Source organism: Anser anser (assembly GCF_964211835.1).
Source record: "Anser anser genome assembly, chromosome: 1".
Classification (NCBI taxonomy): domain Eukaryota; kingdom Metazoa; phylum Chordata; class Aves; order Anseriformes; family Anatidae; genus Anser; species Anser anser.
In genome coordinates, this window is record NC_139720.1 from 198,099,176 (window position 1) to 198,119,306 (window position 20,131).

General features: G+C 37.4%; 1 protein-coding gene across 4 annotated transcripts in view; it reads left to right on the top strand.

The window, feature by feature from the left end:
* Positions 1-20,131, top strand: part of TRPC6 (transient receptor potential cation channel subfamily C member 6) — a 100,947-nt gene that overhangs the window by 70,638 nt on the left and 10,178 nt on the right. For all 4 annotated transcript variants that reach the window (XM_083819480.1, XM_083819481.1, XM_083819483.1 and 1 more), the window contains exons 5-9: positions 2,892-3,105; positions 5,030-5,257; positions 9,008-9,272; positions 11,779-11,974; positions 13,627-13,830. In XM_083819480.1, the coding sequence (XP_083675606.1) occupies positions 2,892-3,105; positions 5,030-5,257; positions 9,008-9,272; positions 11,779-11,974; positions 13,627-13,830 (1,107 nt within the window). The remainder of the gene's footprint in view (positions 1-2,891; positions 3,106-5,029; positions 5,258-9,007; positions 9,273-11,778; positions 11,975-13,626; positions 13,831-20,131) is intronic.

Below are 20,131 nucleotides of genomic sequence, written 5' to 3' on the forward strand. Positions count from 1 at the left end.
ACACATATTGTGAGTTTCACATCTGGAAGAAATTTCAGAGAAAACTGTGGACAGAGTCCTGTTGATTTGGCAGGAATTCACCAGTGTTAGAATTTGAAAGGAGTAACAAATGGCCTCTTAGTGAGAGATCCACTCATCTTAGCTGGTGATCCACTTGGAGGCACTTCAAAAGTTTTGTGAACTATTTGCTCTGGTTTTCTAGCTGGTAGTTTAGTTTAACTACAGACATAATTAACCGAAACCTTCTCAAATACTATTTAATCGCATGACATTTTGAAAGACTAAATATTATTTTCAATTTTCTAGAAGAATCTTTATAAATTCTGAGCTGTTCAGTTACAATTAATAATAGAATTTATATTAATAATTTTATGAATTTATGCATAATTCAGCCAGCCCCTGGCCAAGATGGGGATCTGAATTTGAAATTCAGTCTTCTTTCCCAGTTCCCAGCCCACTGGTGTTGGGATTTCTGAAGAAGTAACTTCATCAGTCCCTATGTGTTTTTAGAAGCGTTCTGAGGGCTGTACATATTCTTCTATTTCACTGTGGTGGAAGAAAAGAAATTGAGTGTTATGTCCAGTACATGAGTAGCTTGGAAAATGTTCCCCCTTAAAAGTATATGCATTATCCCTTTTTGTTACCAGGCTTTTTTCCTTTGTGACAGATGTGCTACCCAGAGTCCTATTTTATCTTCTCTGTATCATTGTCATACTCCATAATGTTATGATACAGACTGTTCTTGCAGATTCACATGGAAGGAATAACATGAAACACTGACTCCAGTCCTGAGACACTTCAGGTGACCCTATGTATGGGGTATATACAATACAACTAACCATATCTGGTCCTGGAATCATAGCATCTTAGAATGTCCTGAGCTGGAAGGGACCCATGAGGATCATCAAGTCCAGCTCCTGGCTTCACACAGGGCAACCTAAACCAAAACCAATATATAAAAGTCTGTCTAAACCATAGTACAAAGGCACTTAAGTTTAAAAAAAAAAAAAAAGAGAGCATTTAGAACATCATGTCGTTGGTCTCTGCAATGGGAAGTAATTTATTATGTCAAACTGTTAAGTGAAAGTGTATTAAAGAAGGACTCTAGCTTATAGAAAAGTCTCAACATCCCGAAAGATCATGCAGTGTTTTACATTTCTCTCTTTCTTGCTCAGAGTCCTATTTTCTGACCTATATCCTCTCCATAAAGACATTCAGGATTTAAAAAGTGCCATTTCAAGATTTTCTTGGATCACTTACGTGTACCAATGTCCTAGTAACTTCCAGCATTTTTGTGATCAGTCAGCTGTGGTCAGTTCTGCCTCCAGGGAGTTTTTTACTACATTATTTTGCTATTTTTTCTGTTTTGGAAGGGGTGGGGGTCTAGGAGTTCAGTTTATGATCAGGAGGTATATTAACACTACTTTCCTCAATATTTTTTCTTTTTTTCTGGCTATGACTCTTTCTGGCATCTGTCTCCTAACCCATCTTCGTTTGTGAACACAAGCTTAGTGCATTTAAAAGGACACTGTCAAGGTACTTTATCTTCAAACTCTGCTTTATTCCGTGTTGTTTATGACTGTTCCTTGCTAGACTGAAACAAAATATTTTCCCATGACAAATATCTGCTCTTTTTGTAGTTAACACAAAATAATTGGTTGTTGAAGATTGTCTCATGAGGCCGAAGGAGTATTTTACTCAAAAAAAATAAATTAGTTTATTGAGTGAGAAAAAATGAATGGCATGGGTTTGCAGAATAATGTATAATGGAGAAAGAAGATCAAATGTTGTGCCTGCTAACCTTGACAGTGTTCCTTTAAGAGTACCTTCTTTTTACATTTGTCTAATTTTCTTAATGTTTTCTGCGCCTGAGACCTTACCATCGCATCCTCTTATTCTTTGTTTCTGTAAAACCTGATTGTAAAGTTGGCAAAAATCTGATTTTGATATTGAAACAAGTGTAGCAAAAATACTTATGGCAATAATTCATCTTTCTGCCTTCCCTCCTTTTTTCCAGACCACAAATAGTCATATATTTCACCTGGGATCTGTGACACTTGTTTTCAATTCTTTCCATAAAATTTTTGTCAAGATGCTATAAGAGTGTTTTTCTACAGCTGCCAACTCAGTGAACTAGCTAAGACTTTTGCTATTAATACAGGCACTCTTAAGACATCCCCTATAGTAAATAGCTGCTAAAAGTTCAGCTTTGTGTGAACTTCTATGGAACTTTTAGTTTTTTTAAGTGCTGCGCTAAACTGTTTTGAAGTCATGCTTAGTCATCACAAGGTTGAGGATGTTTCCATTAAAGGAGTCAGGAAGGAAATTAAGACACTACACGACTATAAACATACCCTCCTGAGGCCTAACGACATTTTTTTAAAAAGGGAGTAAGCTGGAAAAACTGCAAAATAACTGTGTTAAGTGGAGTATCATGTCAGTCAGGAAACAGAATTCTTTATTCATAACGCACTCCTGGTGATAATTTAATGCCTTTAGTAAGTGTCAAAATCCCATTCTCTTTGCTGCCTCATAAGAGCACTGGAATGTAAATTTGAAAAATATTTAACAGCTATAATAAATATTTCTCTTGATTATCTATAATAGACATAAAAATGCCCCAAAGGAATTATAAAATTATTTCTAAACAGTGAGTTAAAAATACATATATGGTGAAACTGAGAATCAGAATTATCCCTCTGAAAACAGCAAATAAGCAGAAACTTTTAAATGTGATTATCAGTATGGCATCATAGTACAATTTTTTTTCCAAGTCTTTGTTCCTTTGTGTTATTGAAACATATATTTCTTTGTGTTTCTGTTCTTTTTATACATTCTTATTTTGGAAGAAGGCAATGCAATATCTTTTTGTTTTATAACATCTGTTGCAGCTGGGGAGGATAATGCGTGGACCATTTATGAAGTTCGTAGCCCATGCAGCTTCTTTCACCATTTTTCTTGGTCTGCTTGTCATGAATGCAGCTGACAGATTTGATGGCACTAAACTCCGACCTAATGAAACAACAGGCAATGTCAAACAGCTATTTAGGATGAAAACATCCTGTTTCTCATGGATGGAGATGCTCATTATTTCTTGGGTAATAGGTAAATATTAGTTTTTGCTTAAGATTGTCTTACTATGATTTCAGTGAAGCTGGACCCAATTTAGTCCTTTGCTATTAAAGTTACATGTAAAAATTGCATCAAAGGGAATTTATTCAACTAGCTGCATTCCCACATTGGCCTCATGTTTCTTACTGGATGTCAGCAGGCCTTCACATGTGCTTCATTACACATATTCAGGTTAATCACAAATATTTGGGTTAATCACAATCACAAATATGCAGGATAAGGACCTTGGTGAAATCTGCATCATCTGAATATGAATGAATGCAAGTTTATGAATGTCAAAGGAAATTGTCTACAATTTTTTTTTTTTTTGAGTCAGACGGAGTGTCAGCTCTCAAGGGGAAGGATTTCTACATCATGGGCCAAGGTTTTTGTATCCAGTTGTCTCTTTCTGTTAAGATTTTCTTACTTTGCAAGTATTTCTTCAGAATTAATAGTATATAGCTTAATGCATTGTTATTTGACAAAAGAGAAGCAGCATATAGATCCCTCAGTATTCAGCTGTAGATTTTTCCATCCCAGCATAGGGATGAAGTGAATGCTATGAATAGTACTTTGACATGACCCATTCAATGCAGCGACTAAGTATTACTCCACATAAGAACTTGAGCACAGACCCTCAAAAATATCTTATCTCTATGATTCCTATTTGCAAGTCTAATTCCATTTATTTCAGTGAAGTTTAGATTCCCAAATATTTTAAGGATCTGGGTTTTGGTTGTTAGTTAAGTCAGTAATATGTGAGTTACATTCAAGCTAAGGAATCTGCTTCCAGCTTATGCATTTAAAAATGTTTGCTTTTATGAGCTATTTGTGAATTGGAGCCATTTGCACATCAGCTGAATCATACAGCTTTAAAAGATATTGACAATTGTTATTTATTCCATCAGATAGCTGTATAAATGAATATAATTGTGTATTGTGGGAATAATGACACTTAGATTTCCAAATATTCTATAAATATGAATGTTTTAATCTGATAATAAGGGACTAAAAATATTTTTCCAATTTAAATGCATAGTTTGCTAATTTAAGCTATTCTTATTTATTTATTCTTATTTATTTCAGCATCATGCAGAAGCAGGTAGTGATTTAAGAAAAATTAATTCAGTGCATACAGATATAGCATTGAATTTAATTACTGTAATTAACATTATAATTGTCCTTATCTGAAAAGTGATGAAAAGATCTTTCAGATGATTCGATAAGTACAAAAAACGGTGACATTACAATTTGTTTTTCTCTTATTAGCTCTCTTAAGAATTTGATAAACTTAGTTCATGATTAAATAAATTTTATCTTGAAAAGGAAAAGGATTTGCTCAATAAAAAGATGCCATAAATGATACTGTATTCCTAGATCTTATTATTTTTATTTTCTATGTAATAATTAATATTATTGATTAGGAATCAAACAGATACCTTTGCCCTGTTGACAAAGTATTTGGTCTGATTCCTACTTGCATGCTCATTTATCATACAGACTATATACCCAGGGTCCTCTACAAATGGGAAAATGTGACTTCTGCTATGAGTTCTGCTACTGCAATACAATCATGCCAGAGCATTACTCCTCTTTCAGTCTTATTCTGTGTTTATAACAGATGGGAATACTCACTTCCCATTCTTTCTTTGAAATCTTTTGGAGTTGAACAGGCAAAAACAGTATTAGAGATTGTTAAGATTACTTACATGAAGTAGAAGTAGTGGCATATATATTTGTGATATATATATATTAATTAACAGGTTCAAGGATTTTAGTGTGTGTTCAAAGTCCCAAAGACCAAAATGGTTTTGAGTTTGACTGAAACCAAGAGCATATTCTAAACATAACACAGTATCACATAAAATGAATATGAAGCTAAAAGAACATACTGCTTTTTCTGTTTTGTCTTTCACAGGCATGATATGGTCTGAATGTAAAGAAATTTGGTCTCAAGGTCCAAAGGAATACCTTTTTGAATTATGGAATATGCTTGATTTTGGCATGTTAGCAATTTTTGCAGCATCATTCATAGCAAGGTTTATGGCATTTTGGCATGCGTCCAGAGCCCAGAACTTGGTTGATGCAAATATGAAAGACCTGTCAAGTCCAACACTGGAGCCCAACATAAAATACTACACCTTGGGTGAGTTGATTGCACATGGTTAGAATGTATTTCTTGGGCCAAGAGTTGTTTTTCTATGATTAGTACATTAGTTCCACAATGTAATTGTTAAAGAAATTCCCATCCCTGCTTTTCTTTCTCATCTCTACTACTTGTTCACAGTTCCCTTGGCTATGCTCATACTTCTCTTTGGGGATTATTCTGGGCATCAGGCACTGAAATCATTTAAGTTCAAAATAGCCCCACTGTCATCACCCCACCCATAAAGATTCTCTTTAATATCTTTATCAGTGATCTGGATGACGGAATTGAGTGCACCCTCAGTAAGTTTGCAGATGACACCAAGCTGGGTGGAAGTGTTGAACTGCTTGAGGGTAGGAAGGGTCTACAGAGGGATCTGGAGAGGCTGGACTGATAGGCCAAGGCCAGCTCTACAAAGTTCAACAAGGCAAAGTGCCAGGTCCTGCACTTGGGGCACAACAACCAAATGCAATACTACAGGCTGGGAGATGAGTGGCTGGAAAGCTGCCCAGTGGAAAGGAACCTGGGGGTATTGGTTAAGAGCCAGCTGAATATGAGCCAGCTCTGTATTCAGGTGGCCAAGAAAGACAACAGCATCCTGCCTTGTATCAGAAATACAGTGGTCAGCAGGACTAGGGAAGTGATTGTCCCTCTGTACTAGGCCCTGGTGAAGCCACACCTCGAGTACTGTGTTCAGTTTTGGGCCACTCACTACAAGAAGGAGCTGGAGGTGCTGGAACGTGTCCAGAGAAGGGCAATGAAGCTGGCGAAGGGTCTAGAGAACAAGTCCTATGAGGAGTGGCTGAGGGAATTGGAGTTGTTTAGCCTGGAGAAAAGGAGGCTCAGGGGAGACTTCATCACTATAACTACCTCAAAAGAGGTTGTAGTGGAGTGGGAGTCTGTCTCCTTGCCCAAGTAACAAGCGATAGCACAAGAGAAAATGGCCTCAAGTTGTGCCAGGGGAGGTTTAGGTTGGATATTAGGAAAAGTTTCTTCACTGAAGGGGTTATGAGGCATTGGAACAGGCTGCCCAGGGAAATAGATGAGTCACCACTGCTGGAGGTATTCAAAAGATGTGTAGATGGGATGCTTAGGGAATGGTTTAGTGGTAGGCTAGGCTAATGGTTGGACTTGATCATCTTAGAAGTCTTTTCCAACCTAAGTGATTTGATGATTCTGTGATTCCATGATTATTTTAATCCAGGTCATTTAAACTGTTCAGTCACACAATGCTATCCTGCAAACATTTGCGTTGGCACAACTGAGAATGTGATGTATGGTAATGCAGGGGCAGAACTAAGCATTGAGATGCAGAAACTTCTTAAACCTTCTTTGCCAACACAGCCAACGTGTCTTTCAGCCTAAATCTTTGCTCATAGACTCTATTATATTATTTTAGTACTTCTCAATCCACTTTCTTTATCAGTAAGAGATAAATATGTTCATAAACTTGCTTGTCATATATGAGGAGTAGAAGCTATTTCATGTGTATGCATGTACACCGAAGCCTGCTTGGAGAACATCTTTGTATGGTAATACTAGCATGGATAATATTAATAGTTAATATTTAATGTCATAGGTTTTGTCATAGGCTAGCAAATATAATACAGCTCATCTGGAGACCTGAAAGACATCTGACTACTAACCCATACTGAAACATCTGCTGTCTTTGCGTCTAGTTATCCATGAAATCTGAGGTAAAGCTAACACAGCTATGTCTGCTTATAGAAAAAAAGGCACAGTATTTTGCCATACAGACATTTTCTCATTTGAATGTAGAGTGTAGTTTTTCAGTAAACAAAAGGATATGCACATACCTACAAGAAAAGCATAGTGGCTAGCAAGACAATGATTGTGCTAACTCAGCCTTGTTATGCCTAAAACTACAGTCATTCATTACAATGTCATGACACATGAATACTGTTATGGGAGTAAATTCCTTGAAGAATAACAGTTTCTGACATATGATGAACGTTCTGAAGCATTGTTGCTCAACATCACTGTATATGGATATAATATATAGCTGTTCAAATAACTGACTTGTATTAAATGGTTATTTGTTAGTTAACAGCTCAAAATAATATTTTTACAAAAGGCCAGTGACTGCCTTCATTGCAGTATAAATTATTTGTTTTATTTTCTGGCATTTACAGTAGAATAAACACAGATGACAACACTCCCTTGGGATGCAGGAAAGCCATCCCAGGTTGACCTGTTCTCTTTGCCTGAAGCACAATCATGAATTGAACTCAAGCCTCCCATCTCATGGGAGAATGCCATAACCTCCAGCTAGGAAGCATCCTGAAGGGTATTACTTTAGGTTTCTCCTTCTGACATTTTTCTGTAAAGATTTCTTTGAGTAGAAATTCAAACCTGAATGTTTCCCCTCTTCTGTTGAATATGTTCCCTTTGAAACAGCAATAACTAACTCACTCACTGATTCAAATGACATTCAAGCAATTTATCCAAGTGAATTAGCTTCAAAAGAAGGGATTGGTAGACATGATGATAGAAAAGATGATGGAGATGGGTGTTTGGTATGTACCAGGAAAGAGCCATTACCATTTTACTATGAGAGATGGAGTAAATAGAAAAACCAGAGAAGCATTACTGTTCCCACAGTTCTGGAGTTACGGAGGGCACTTGATTTTAGATGCCCAGGTTGAAACAGTTCATTTTAGATAGCTCAAACGTACCCCATTTCTAATTTAATTTGCCAATTTTTTATCACTTAACACTATAAGCTTAATTTTACTTAAATTCACTTGTGATTCAAGTCCCAGAAATTTGCTTTAGTGATATTGCAGACCATTTTCATTTCTTGCTTTTCCTTTATAATCAATGGATATCTAATCAGTATAAGCAGAGCCATGAAATGGAGGTAGCACTACCTGGCTGAATTCAATTGACCAAACATAAGGGACTAGTGCCATTTGAGTTGCCTAAGGTTTTCTCCCTTGACTCCAGCTGCTGCTTTAAAAAAAAGACCTCTATCCTATATCTCAGATAGCCTGGGCGTCACAAAAAGATGTCTTTGTTCAGGTGTCTGAATCGAGCCCAGGCATTCACTAGGCTGCACTGATTGTACCTCCTATTTTTATGCCTGTTTGCAGCCATCTTAATTTCAAAATGAATCCCATTCATGGTTTCTTGCTATTAAAATGACACTTCTGGTGAAAGCGTAAAAAGAACAGAATAAAACACTAGTGAAAAGGTAAAACATTTCCCCACTCCTAAGCATAGGAGATGGACTAGTATCCCACATCTGTGTCAGTCTTAGTGAAGTATCTTCCCTTCTTTCACTTTAATTTCTGTCAACATCTTCATGTAAGAAATTTACTGAGCACTGGGAAGTAGTGGGCAACCACTGCTGGCACTATTTGAGCAGTTATACTTGGCACAAGGAAGTCAAATGAATATCTAAGCACTTCACTCAAAGGAGGACATTGTTTTTCTATGTGCTTTTTAAGTTCAAAAGGGTAAAAATTAACGGCTCCTTACTTTTAGGCAGCACAGTTTTATACCTTTTTTCTAATGAAATAGGTCAAAATTCATGATACAACATACAGTAAAGGAAAACACATGCAGGTTGTACTTCAGCTGTTTCAGATTTGCATAGCTCCACTTAACTCAATTCTAACTTACAATGACTTTGGTTCACTATTACCGCTCCCCTAAAGACAGCACTTCTGTGAACAACCCAGGGTGGACTTCAGAATGCTAACAGAAATTCTTATCTTTTGTTTCTAGCTAGAATAAACTGGGATCCGTCTGATCCACAGATCATATCTGAAGGCCTGTATGCTATTGCAGTAGTACTAAGTTTCTCCAGAATAGCCTACATCTTACCAGCCAATGAAAGCTTTGGACCACTGCAGATATCACTTGGCAGAACTGTGAAAGACATCTTCAAGTTCATGGTGATATTTATCATGGTGTTTGTAGCTTTCATGATAGGCATGTTTAATCTCTATTCCTACTATCTGGGAGCAAAACAAAATGAAGCATTCACAACGTAAGTACTACTGATTTGACTGTAATAATTGTGAGCTATTTTTATGGGAAGATAGTTGCTTGCATTGTATGTATTAAGTTTACTAATAGTTTCATAAGGTTTACATCTTTTAAAATACCTCTTTGTGTTGTATTAAGTAGTAATTTTTTTATCATATATATATATACATACATACATTATATTATATACTTGAATCAGCAGATGAGCTCCTGATCCCAACAGTACTACGATAAATCATGAAGAACAGGTTGGGAAGGTGAGGAGTAGTTGCAATTTATGTGAGAGAAGCAGGAATGCCTGTGCATCTGCTTAGGGATAGATAATGAGCCAGCAAGAATTTACAGGTCGTGATTAGAGGGTAGACCAACATGGGTGATTTTCTGGTGGATGTCTGCTGCAGACTGCCTGATCAGGAAGGTGAAATAGATGTGGCTGTCTTCAGACAACTGGGAGAAGCCTCATGCTTGCAGCTCCTGGTCCTCATTGGAAATTTTATCCACCTTGATATCTACCAGATGGGCAACACAGCAGGGCACAAGCAATCTAGAAGGTTTCTGGAGGTCATCGACTATAACTGCCCAACATAGGTGACTGAGGATCTGATGTGGAGAAATTTGCTACACCTGACTTTTACAAACAGTGAAGAACTGCTTGCGGATGTGAAGGCTGAGAGTAGCGTTGGCTGATGAGATGGTGGGGTTCACGTTCCTGAGAGGAGGGAACAAGGCAAACTGCAGGACCACCACTGTGTACTTCAGGAGAGCAGACCTTGTCCTTTAAAAAGAATCTTGTATGAAGAGGAGGTCCTGGAGGAAAGGGGAGTCCAGGGGAGCTGTTTGATTTTCAAGAATTGCCTCTTCAACGCTCAAGATTGGTCCATATTACTGGGTAGAAAATCAAACAAAGGTAGCAGAAAATCTGTATGGATGAACAAGAGTGACTGATAGGTTGTAATGTCACTCAGAGGGACCTCAGCAGGCTGGAGGAATGGGCTGACAGCATCCTCATGATGTTCCACGTGGGAAAATAACAAGTCCTGGCCGTAGGGTCATAGTAACCCCAGGCACCAGGGCAGCCTAGGGCTGAGCAGCTGGAAAGCAACTTGACAGAAATAATTGTTATTGATGCTCTTATGATATCTTCCTCTTTGTGTTCCTGTTTATCTGAAGGTCCGGTCCACGTTCACTTCCAAGATTCCTGAGCTACTGGTGTTTCCTATTCGAGCCTGCTCAGTACTCAGTGCAACCCACTTACTCCATGTAGCATCAGTTGTATGCTTTTTTTCTTCTCCTACCATAAGAAGAGAAGTTCTGAATTTACTCTATCTGTCAGGAGTTACTTGGTATACATTTGTCATGCCATCTTATTGCTAGCCATGATTTTAAGATAAATCACCCGAGTGGATACTCATTCTTTTCCATGCCCTGCAGTCCTTGCCCACTTAATTTCTGACTGTCATAGTATTTAAACTATAGCTGTTATGAGGCTTGCTCAGCCAGGAAATAAACTCGGCCAAGAAGGAAAAAATTGCTACTACTTTTCTTCTTATTATTAGTTCACACAATAGATAAAGTACCTAAACCAATTCACAGATGGTGTACTGATAAAATATTTTATGCAGAGAGGTAGATTCAGAACTATAACTTACGAGTTTCTTTTGACTTTTTCTCTTAATGATAATGCAATAAAATTGAAAATGTGCTTTGCAATGCTACTACATTTGGGTCATGGGGAAATAAGATCTATTCATCAAAGCAAGAGAAAATATGTCTACAAGGAGGTGAAGATAAGAATAGATTCCCCAGACATTTGGACTTATGTTTATGCATGTGTATGTCGATACAGAGAGAGAGAGAAAGAGAAAGATATATATATATATATTATCTGATTAAGAGGAAATACATGTATTGAAAAGAACTAACCTGAAAAAAAAAAAATTAGTGTCACAACACCATGGCTTATTAACTTTATCCTGAATTTGTGGGAACAGTGAAAACTGAACTTCAGGATTATGGTCATGAAGCATTTTTGAAAAATGTTGCTTTGCAGTCAAACAAGCTGCTTTTTTTACAGTTTCAGAATGTTGATCATATTAATGGTATAATACTTAATAACAATTGAACTATTCACATAATTATAATGAAGTATTTACAGGTTATTTTTTGTTATTTACATTCACATTACAGGCAAGTATGTTGCATGTAGAATAAAGTAGTTTATAATGATTCATTGTTATATTCTTCTGAGGCTGTAAATATAATTCCTAAACTGAATCAGATATTTTTATTTTCAGTCCTAAATATTAGGACACATATATTATGGAACAACATATACATATGAAATTAGATAGTCTACTTCTTCTGCACAATATTGCTCTGATACAGGTGTACATTATGATAGTAGAAAATTTTGTACACTGTGTAAAAATGCTTACTGGCAATTTATACAGTAAGACTATACAGTTCTTGTTCAGTAACATATGCATGTGTTCAATTTCTCCTTTTAGTGTTGAAGAAAGTTTCAAGACATTATTCTGGGCTATATTTGGACTCTCAGAAGTTAAATCAGTTGTCATCAATTATAAACACAAATTCATTGAAAATATTGGCTATGTCCTTTATGGAGTCTATAATGTTACCATGGTCATTGTCTTACTGAACATGCTTATTGCAATGATCAACAGCTCATTCCAGGAAATTGAGGTAAAAATTCCATTTATGATGAAATATCACCTAATTTAATGTTATATCTAATTGTCTAAATATCTTGGAAATCCTGTTTTCTTGTCATCTTATAAGCAAAATAACACAGAGAATTTTGGGATATGTTACCAGAAAATATTCATTCCACTGTTCATTTTTATTACAAATCAGCTGGCAATTACTCAGCTGTATGTGCTCGCAGTAAAAAGAACCAGACTGAACCAAGAAACTGCTGCTGACCTGTCTTATGTTCCTTATAATGATATGCTGTATTGTGTGACTTCATGAATCTTTCCTATACCTTGTTTGTAGTTATTATTTGAGCAGTGTCCCTCTTGTGTCAAGGATGTTGTCATTCCTATGCCTCTTGACCTTGGAAGTCTAAAACATGCTGTTTTCTTATTTTTATTTAAACAATCATTGCTTTAGTCCTCTGCATTCAACAGAAATTTAGCTGACAAAGTAATCAGCAGGGCTACGGAAAATCAGCATGAACTTTTCATGCCATGCAATACAAAGGGCTAAATCATTATAATTGATTAGGAAAAAAAAAAAGCAGAGCTCCAAAAGCTAGGCCATCCCAGGTTTTCCTGGGTGATGCCTTACCACAAAGCAGCTGACTCAGGTTGTTTGACACTACCAGTTTCTAGGCATTGGCTTGGGGTCACAGCCATTATCCAACCTGATTAAAAGCAGTGCACATTCTCCAGATTCAGATTTTTCTGACTGAGAAGAACACAGAAAAAACAATTAGGTTTACCGCAAAGAAAACTACACTGCTACCCAAAAGTATGGTGACTGAATACAAATAGCTTCTAAAAACAGCTACAGCATATTTGAGCCTGACCTCAGTCCTTTCTGCAGAATTGACTTCCCTTGATCTTTACAGGAATGAGTAGAATGAGTATTTTGGCCATTGTAAATGTTAAACATAAACCATGGCAATGATAGCATACCTGATTTAATCGTATATTAAAGCAAGTGGAAGGAATTTGATAAAAATCATCTAATCCTCTTTAACATCATGTTTAAAGTAATAAAGTAAAATTCTTATTTAAAATTCTGATGCTATTTCTTTTTCAAAAAGAAGTTTATAGATGAAATTAATTGCTACAAGAAGAGATCAGTAAGATAAGAAATCAAAGCTTGTAGTATCATTGAGGGATTTACATTTTTGTTATGTTAGAATAAGATTTTTCCATTTTATTTACTGAGCATGACAATGTTCCATGCAAGTGACTACTTGACCAAGCCTGAGAGGATGAATTTGAATGTTGCCATGAAGCTTTACATTAGGCATTGTATTGCGTGCTTTTAGGTCACCACCATAGGATTATTAGTCTCATCACAAAGAGCACAAGCCAAGAAGTCGTTGTGATGCCGTATTGCAGACTATTAGCACTCATTCTGGAGTAACTAATGTCTAAAGCAAATTCACTTTGTTCTTCTGTAATTGCATTGTTTTAAATGGATTAATAAGAACAATTCTATTAATTGAAATGTGGTTTTCACAGATTATAAACAAGCTCTTAACCTGTTTGAAATTAACTTCAGCCAATTACATTGAAAGCACACATAACATTTAGCTAGAGCATCTTCAGTTGTCCAGATGCTATTAATAATGTATTAATAGAAATGTTTCTGCTTTGCAGGATGATGCTGATGTAGAATGGAAGTTTGCAAGGGCTAAACTTTGGTTTTCTTACTTTGAAGAAGGGAGGACTCTTCCAGTACCCTTCAACTTAGTGCCAAGTCCAAAATCTTTGCTGTATCTCTTACTCAGAATCAAAAAATGGATCTCTAAACCATTTCTGTGCCAAAAGAAAAACTTTCAGGAAGATGCAGAGATGAATAAGGTAATTTAATAGTGCGTATATTAACTACTAATTTTAAAAGATAAAAACATGTTTAACTTTTCATTGTTGGTGTTGACCCATTTTTCTAATGGATTTCCTTATCTGCTTAGTCCAGACTGAAATCAGTCACTAGGTACAGGTTGAAATTTACTTATTTTTTTAACATAAATATTTGTCCACATCTATAATCAGTTAAGTTAAAAAATATCGTTGTAAATTTACAGTTCTTCCTGCTCCCTGTCACAGAATCAGAAAATAATTTAGGGTGAAAGGGACCTCAGGGGTCTCTTGTCCAACTGCCTTCTCACAGCATGTCAGCTCTGAGGTCAGACCAATCTGCTTAGGACTTCATTCTTGTCCAGTCCTGAAAACCTCCAAGGACAGAGACTTGACAACCTGCCTGGGCAGCCATGCCATTCATTGCATTACTGTTCTCAGGGGGAAAAATGTCTCCTATCCAAGCTGAACCTCTCTTGTTTCAGGCTAAACAAGCCCAGCTTCTCCAGCCTCTTCTCACAGGGCGAGTGCTTTAGCCCCCATCATCTCTGTGGTCCTCCACTAAGCCTGACAGGAGTGTACTCCTGCATCTCCTCCAACACCTGGTCATTGATAAAGATACTGGAAACCAATAATGAGTGGTGTCCCTCAAGGGTCCGTACGGGCACCAATGTTATTTAATATCTCTATCAATGACGTAGATAGTAGAGTTGAACATACCCTCAACAAATTTGCAAATGACACCAAGCTGGTGCCTTTGATATGCTAGAGGGAAGGGATGCCATCCAAAGGCACCTTGACCAGCTTGAGAAGTGGGCCCATGTGGACCTCATGAAGTTCCAAGGCCAAATTCAAAGTTCTGCACCTGGTCTGGGGAAATCCCCAGTATCAGTACAGTTGGTGATGAATTGATTGAGAGCAGCCCTGCAGAGAACGACTTGAGGATACTGGTAGATGAAAAATTGGGTATGAGCTGGCAGCGTGCACTTGCAGCCCAGAAAGCCAACCATAATCTGGGCTGCATCAAAAGCAGCATGGCCAGCAAGTCGAGGGAGGTGATTCTCCCCGTCTGCTCTGCTCTTGTTAGACCCTATCTGGAGACCTGCGTTCAGCTCTGGGGTCGCCAGAGCAAGAAAGACAGGGACGTGTTACAGTGGGTCCAGAGGAGGACCTCAAAAATTATCAGAGGGATGGAATACCTCTCCAATGAAGAAAGGCTGAGAAAGCTTGGGATGTTCAGCCTGGAGAAGAGAAGGCTCTTGAGTGACCTTGTAGCAGCTTTTCAGTACTTAAGGGGGGTTTATAAGAAAGATGGAGAAAGGAATATGGGTAATGGTTTTAAAATGAAAGAGGGTAGATCTAGACTGGATATATGGATGAAATTTTTTACCTTGAGACACTGGAATAAGTTGCCCAGAAAAGTTGTGAATGCTCCATCTTTGGAAGTGTTCGAAGTCAGGTTGGACAGGGCTTTGAGCAATCTGGTCTACCGGAAGATGTCCCCACCCATGGCAGAGATGTCACACTAGATGATGTTTAAAGGTTCTTTCCAATGAAAACCATTCTATGATTCTGTATTAAAAAGTGCAAGTCCCAAGACAAGGCCCCTTACTACCCTCTGAGTGCAACTATCCAGCCAGCATTTTGCCCAGTTGTCCAGGCTAAAATCCTAAGGTAGGTACAAGAATATTTTGGGATATGGAGTTAAAACCCTTACTAAAATCAAGATAGATTACATTCCCAGTTCTTCATTCATCTGCAAACCCAGTAATTTTATCACAGAAGGCCATCCGGAGGGTCAGGCAAATTTTACCCTTTGTAAATCAACACTTACTGTTGTTCTCAGTCACCATCTGCTCCTCCATGTGCCCAGAAATGTTCTCCAAGAGGACTCAGTCCATTGTTTTCCCAGTTACCAAAGTGAGGTTGAGTGGCTTGTGGTGCCGGCATCATCATTTTGGCCTTTTCTGAAGATGAGTTTGACATTTGTCTTTCTCCAGCCTTTGGAGACCTCTCCCAGTCTCCACGATCTGTCAAAGATGTTATCATCTTTGCAAGTTCTCCAACTGCTCTCATAACCCACGGATGCAACCCATCAGATCCAATGGACTTGCCTGGGCCAAGTTCTCTCAATTAACCCCTGACTTAACCCTCATCCACGGTCGGTTGTTCAAAACCCTCTTCAAACCCCTTCACTAAGCACAGAGCCCTGGTAGACTGTTGGTGAAGCCTGATGGAGAGAAGGCATCAAGTCCCTCAGCCTTACCTGTATCCAATGTCACTGAATACCCTGCTCGACTGAGCAGCAGGCCCATGTTTTCCCTGGTCAGCATTTTACTGCTATTGCAGTAGTAGTTCTTATTGCCCTAGCAAAAGCCAGCTTAAGGTGAGCTTTGGCTTTCTTAACAGCACCCTCACATGCCTGGGCAGTGCTTCTGAAATCCCCTTATCCAGCCTGTCTCTGCATCTGCCAAGAAAGCAGCTTCCTTTTATTCTAAGCATTCTGTTATGTTTTATACAAGTACAATAAAGGGCACTTGAGTTTATTTATTGCTGTAACTAATGGTTTTATTTAAGGAGTTTATAGTCAGTCTGTTTTTCTTGCAGTGGTTTGGTATAAATTAAATTAATTGCTTTACAAGAACGTAGGGCTTAGCACATGAGTTTACATGGTGGTAGAAGTGTAAAGACTAGCACTGTTGTAACGCAATATGGAAGAAGACCTTTGCAAGACACCTAATGAGACTTGCTAAGTAGAAAGGTGAGCATATGGTAACACTCACACACGCAAAAAAGAAATTACAGGTTTGTCTGTGTGGCAGAATCAAATGTGTCATTCATGGAACTTTAAAAAGTGAAGGGTCGCTGTTAAAATAGGCAGCAGACTGACCAGAGGCCTCCTCAAGGTTAGTAGTTTTTAAGACTGTGGCTATAGTCGTTAGACAGGGAGCCTGTGAAGAAATTACATGCCTCTGTCAGTTCTCAACCAATCTGATAAACACTTTTCCCATCACAGTTATCAGCTGAAGAGTAAAAGAGAAAATAAATTCATTACAATCCTAGAAGGAAAAAATGGACCTATATGGAAAAATAGTGTGCCTCTGACAAGCCTCTGCCTCTGGTTAAGTTCATAATGGTTTATAAAAGGAGACAGAGGCATTATGAACACTGCCAACAAACTCAAGCTTGTTATTAATTTCAGATGTCTCGTGTGTGCTACTGATAAACTTTCTAGCCTTTCACAGACCTCGTGTCATTTTATTTGGAAAATCTAATACTAATCTATTTAAGACCCATCAGAGATAATATCACATTTGCTTGAATTTTCAGTGACTCAATATTTTCAAAACTTTTCATCAAGCTGCTTGATGAAAATTGATTTCACAACTTCAGTGAGTGATAAGGTCATCATCGAAAAATGAACTTTAAGGAGATACATGCAAACTTCAAAATGGGTGATGGTGAGAAACATTTGTGACTTTGAAATGTGCATAAGTAATTTAGAAGCTTATTTTTAATGATGGCTTTAAAAATGAAATTTCTGATCCAAAACAACTTAGGTACACTTGAAAATCTCATTCTTGCAATTACAATGGATTTTTATCATTCCTTTCCAAAATTATGTTCGTACATAGCAATTGAGATAGCTAGAATGGTGCTGCCTACTAGCTGCAGATGGTAGAGTAACAAATGCTAAATTATACGTTCTTACTTTGCAATCAAAGAGCTATAAAACTGAAAATCAAATTAAAAACAAACAAACAAAATAATACCTTACACTGAAAACCATAATGCAGCTGGAGTTGCATCTATTCTTTTCTCAGCCTTTCCAGCAAGGTGATTGATATTGCCAACTGATTACGTTCTTACTTCCCTTTTGCCCTGCCATATGCCACAGAGTGGATCTATCATGTGCTGCCATCCTTTGCACTTCTAAAAGTAAACTAAAATGTTTTCATGTCCACTATTGATGATACATTACCGTAAAGTCTGTTTTATGGCATAGTCTCAAAGAAATTCTTAGGCTCTGGGGCTTTTAGCTTTGCTCTCATCCCTGTGCTAGGCAGGTTTTTCCTGCTGTGGCTGCCAAGGTGGCCATCCTTGCGTGAGGAGCTGCTGGAAGCACAATGAGCTGTGTGAAGGTCAGAAGAGATCTGGCAAGAGCAGACCCAAGATTTGGTGGCTGTGACTGTGCAAATGCAGGACTCAGGGATGGCTTGGCCCTATTCAACTAGCTTTGTCCCCCAGTAGGGTTGTTGCAAGTGCTAGTCCCCAATCTGTTCCAGTTGCCAAACTGCAAGGGAGAGAGTGAGTTCCTCTGGTGCAAGTCATGCTGGGGAGGTCTCCAAAAGTTTACCGAGAGATGCCTTTACATTGCAGTGCCCAGAAATGTTAATGCACGCTTGAGTTTACTGACTCAGGCCCAGTCTGAGGGTCTTTCCCAAAGCCAGTGTCTTCTCGGTGCAGAAGCAGCAGTAGCACCAGAGTGAGTGTAAAGGTGAGAAGGAAGGTGGGAAGGGGGGAATTCTGCCCCTGAAGCTAGCTCTGCCCTTATTATTGTCAGCAGAAAACAAAGGCGGATGCTGATAATGCTAAATGGCTAGTATGGATAATGTTAATTAACATAGCTGCATTCAAAGTGTAGCACACCGGAAACGTCTTGAGACATGTCTACATTATAATAATGAAGACTGTGAAGACGTTTTCTTACAAGCTGTTGTTTAAGACCTTCAGATTTCTGCTGTAGGGTAGGATTGATGTTTTAAACATCAGATAAACAAGAAAGATAATCCAAAATAAATAAATAAATAAATAAAATAATAATAATAAAAAAGGAGTTTTAAAGAAACCTTCTTGAAGTTTTATTCTAAATCAAAACAGTGCCTTAGGAAAGACAAAGTTTATGTTTTAAGAGTCAAAGAACCTGTTCATCTTCCTGAGCAAATAGTGGCAGATAACCTATATAAGGCATTTTTTTAAACCATGACCTTTCAGAAAAGAAATAAGGAACTAATTATTGAAATAGCTTTAAAACCTGACTCAAACAATGAAAAAATATGTTACTTTCTCTTTCCTAGAATAAAACAGTGATTCTGAAACTTGCACGAGGGACCTCTGGTTATGAGAGCAGAAACTGAATCATTTTCTGGGAACCCACACTCCTGGTCTAAGCACATGCAGTTTAATGGCATTCCACTAAAGTCATCAGCTGCTTCTGAAAATTGGGATTTTAAGACATTAAGAAAGTGCTGCACAAAACAGCTACAGTCATTATAGATGACTGTTCTAACTGATTGCACTGAAATTTAAGCAATACTAGAGAAAGATGTAATGCGAAACAAGTTTAAACAAGAACATTTTTTTCTAAGAGCAGTGCTCCATGCATGCTGCATTTTTCTTTCACACAACACTCCCAGAGGAGAGTTATTTTTGTTAGGGTTCATATGATTGTTGTATTTAAATTACTTTTTCTTTCCTCTCCAGTTACTCATGTGTGGATTCTCAAAAGATAATAACTTAAAAAGATGAAAACTATTTCAATCATTAAAGTGACAAGCTGAGTTTACTCTATTAGTTGTTTTCAGGAGAGGAAAAAGCTATACAAATGAAGCTTAAAGAGTTTACAGATTTTGTTTAAAAATGAAGTTATAATGAAATCTTGACAATCTCTGCCACCAAGTGGCCACTCAACAGTGTACAATAAATGTACATTGTGTGAAGCACACAAATGTGCTTCCTGCATAGGAAGCAAACTCTTCATTTTATTCTACCACATTATTTCCAGAAATTAGGAAACCAGAAGCTGAAGAAGAAGTAAGATTTTTTTTTTCTCATTTAATCTAGTAATGAAGGTGAGGCCCAGGAGAATACTTGTTAGTTTTAAAACCCTCAAAGACACATTGATTACACAGTCATGTAAAATCACTAGCCACTATTTATTTTTTTGTTATAAATCATCTAATGCATATTTTAAGTTAAAACATATTTAGATAAGCTTACATTTTCCAATGTATATTCAAACCATTTAAGGTAGCTTTATTCAAGAAAAAAAAAAAGCAGCAAAAGATTTTACACATCTTTAATTCATTTTCCATCCAAATTCTGCTTAATATGTTACATAAATATTAATTGTGCTATATATCTCTATATCTTGTGAATTTATTTTTGCTTATTTCAAGTAAAAATAATCTGAGTTAATGTTTTTAAAAAGATGTGTACATATACAGAGAGAGAATCTTTCTAATGAACAAAAGGAAGTTCTAAATTCAGCGTAAATTTGATATTAATTTTAAATGAATATGCT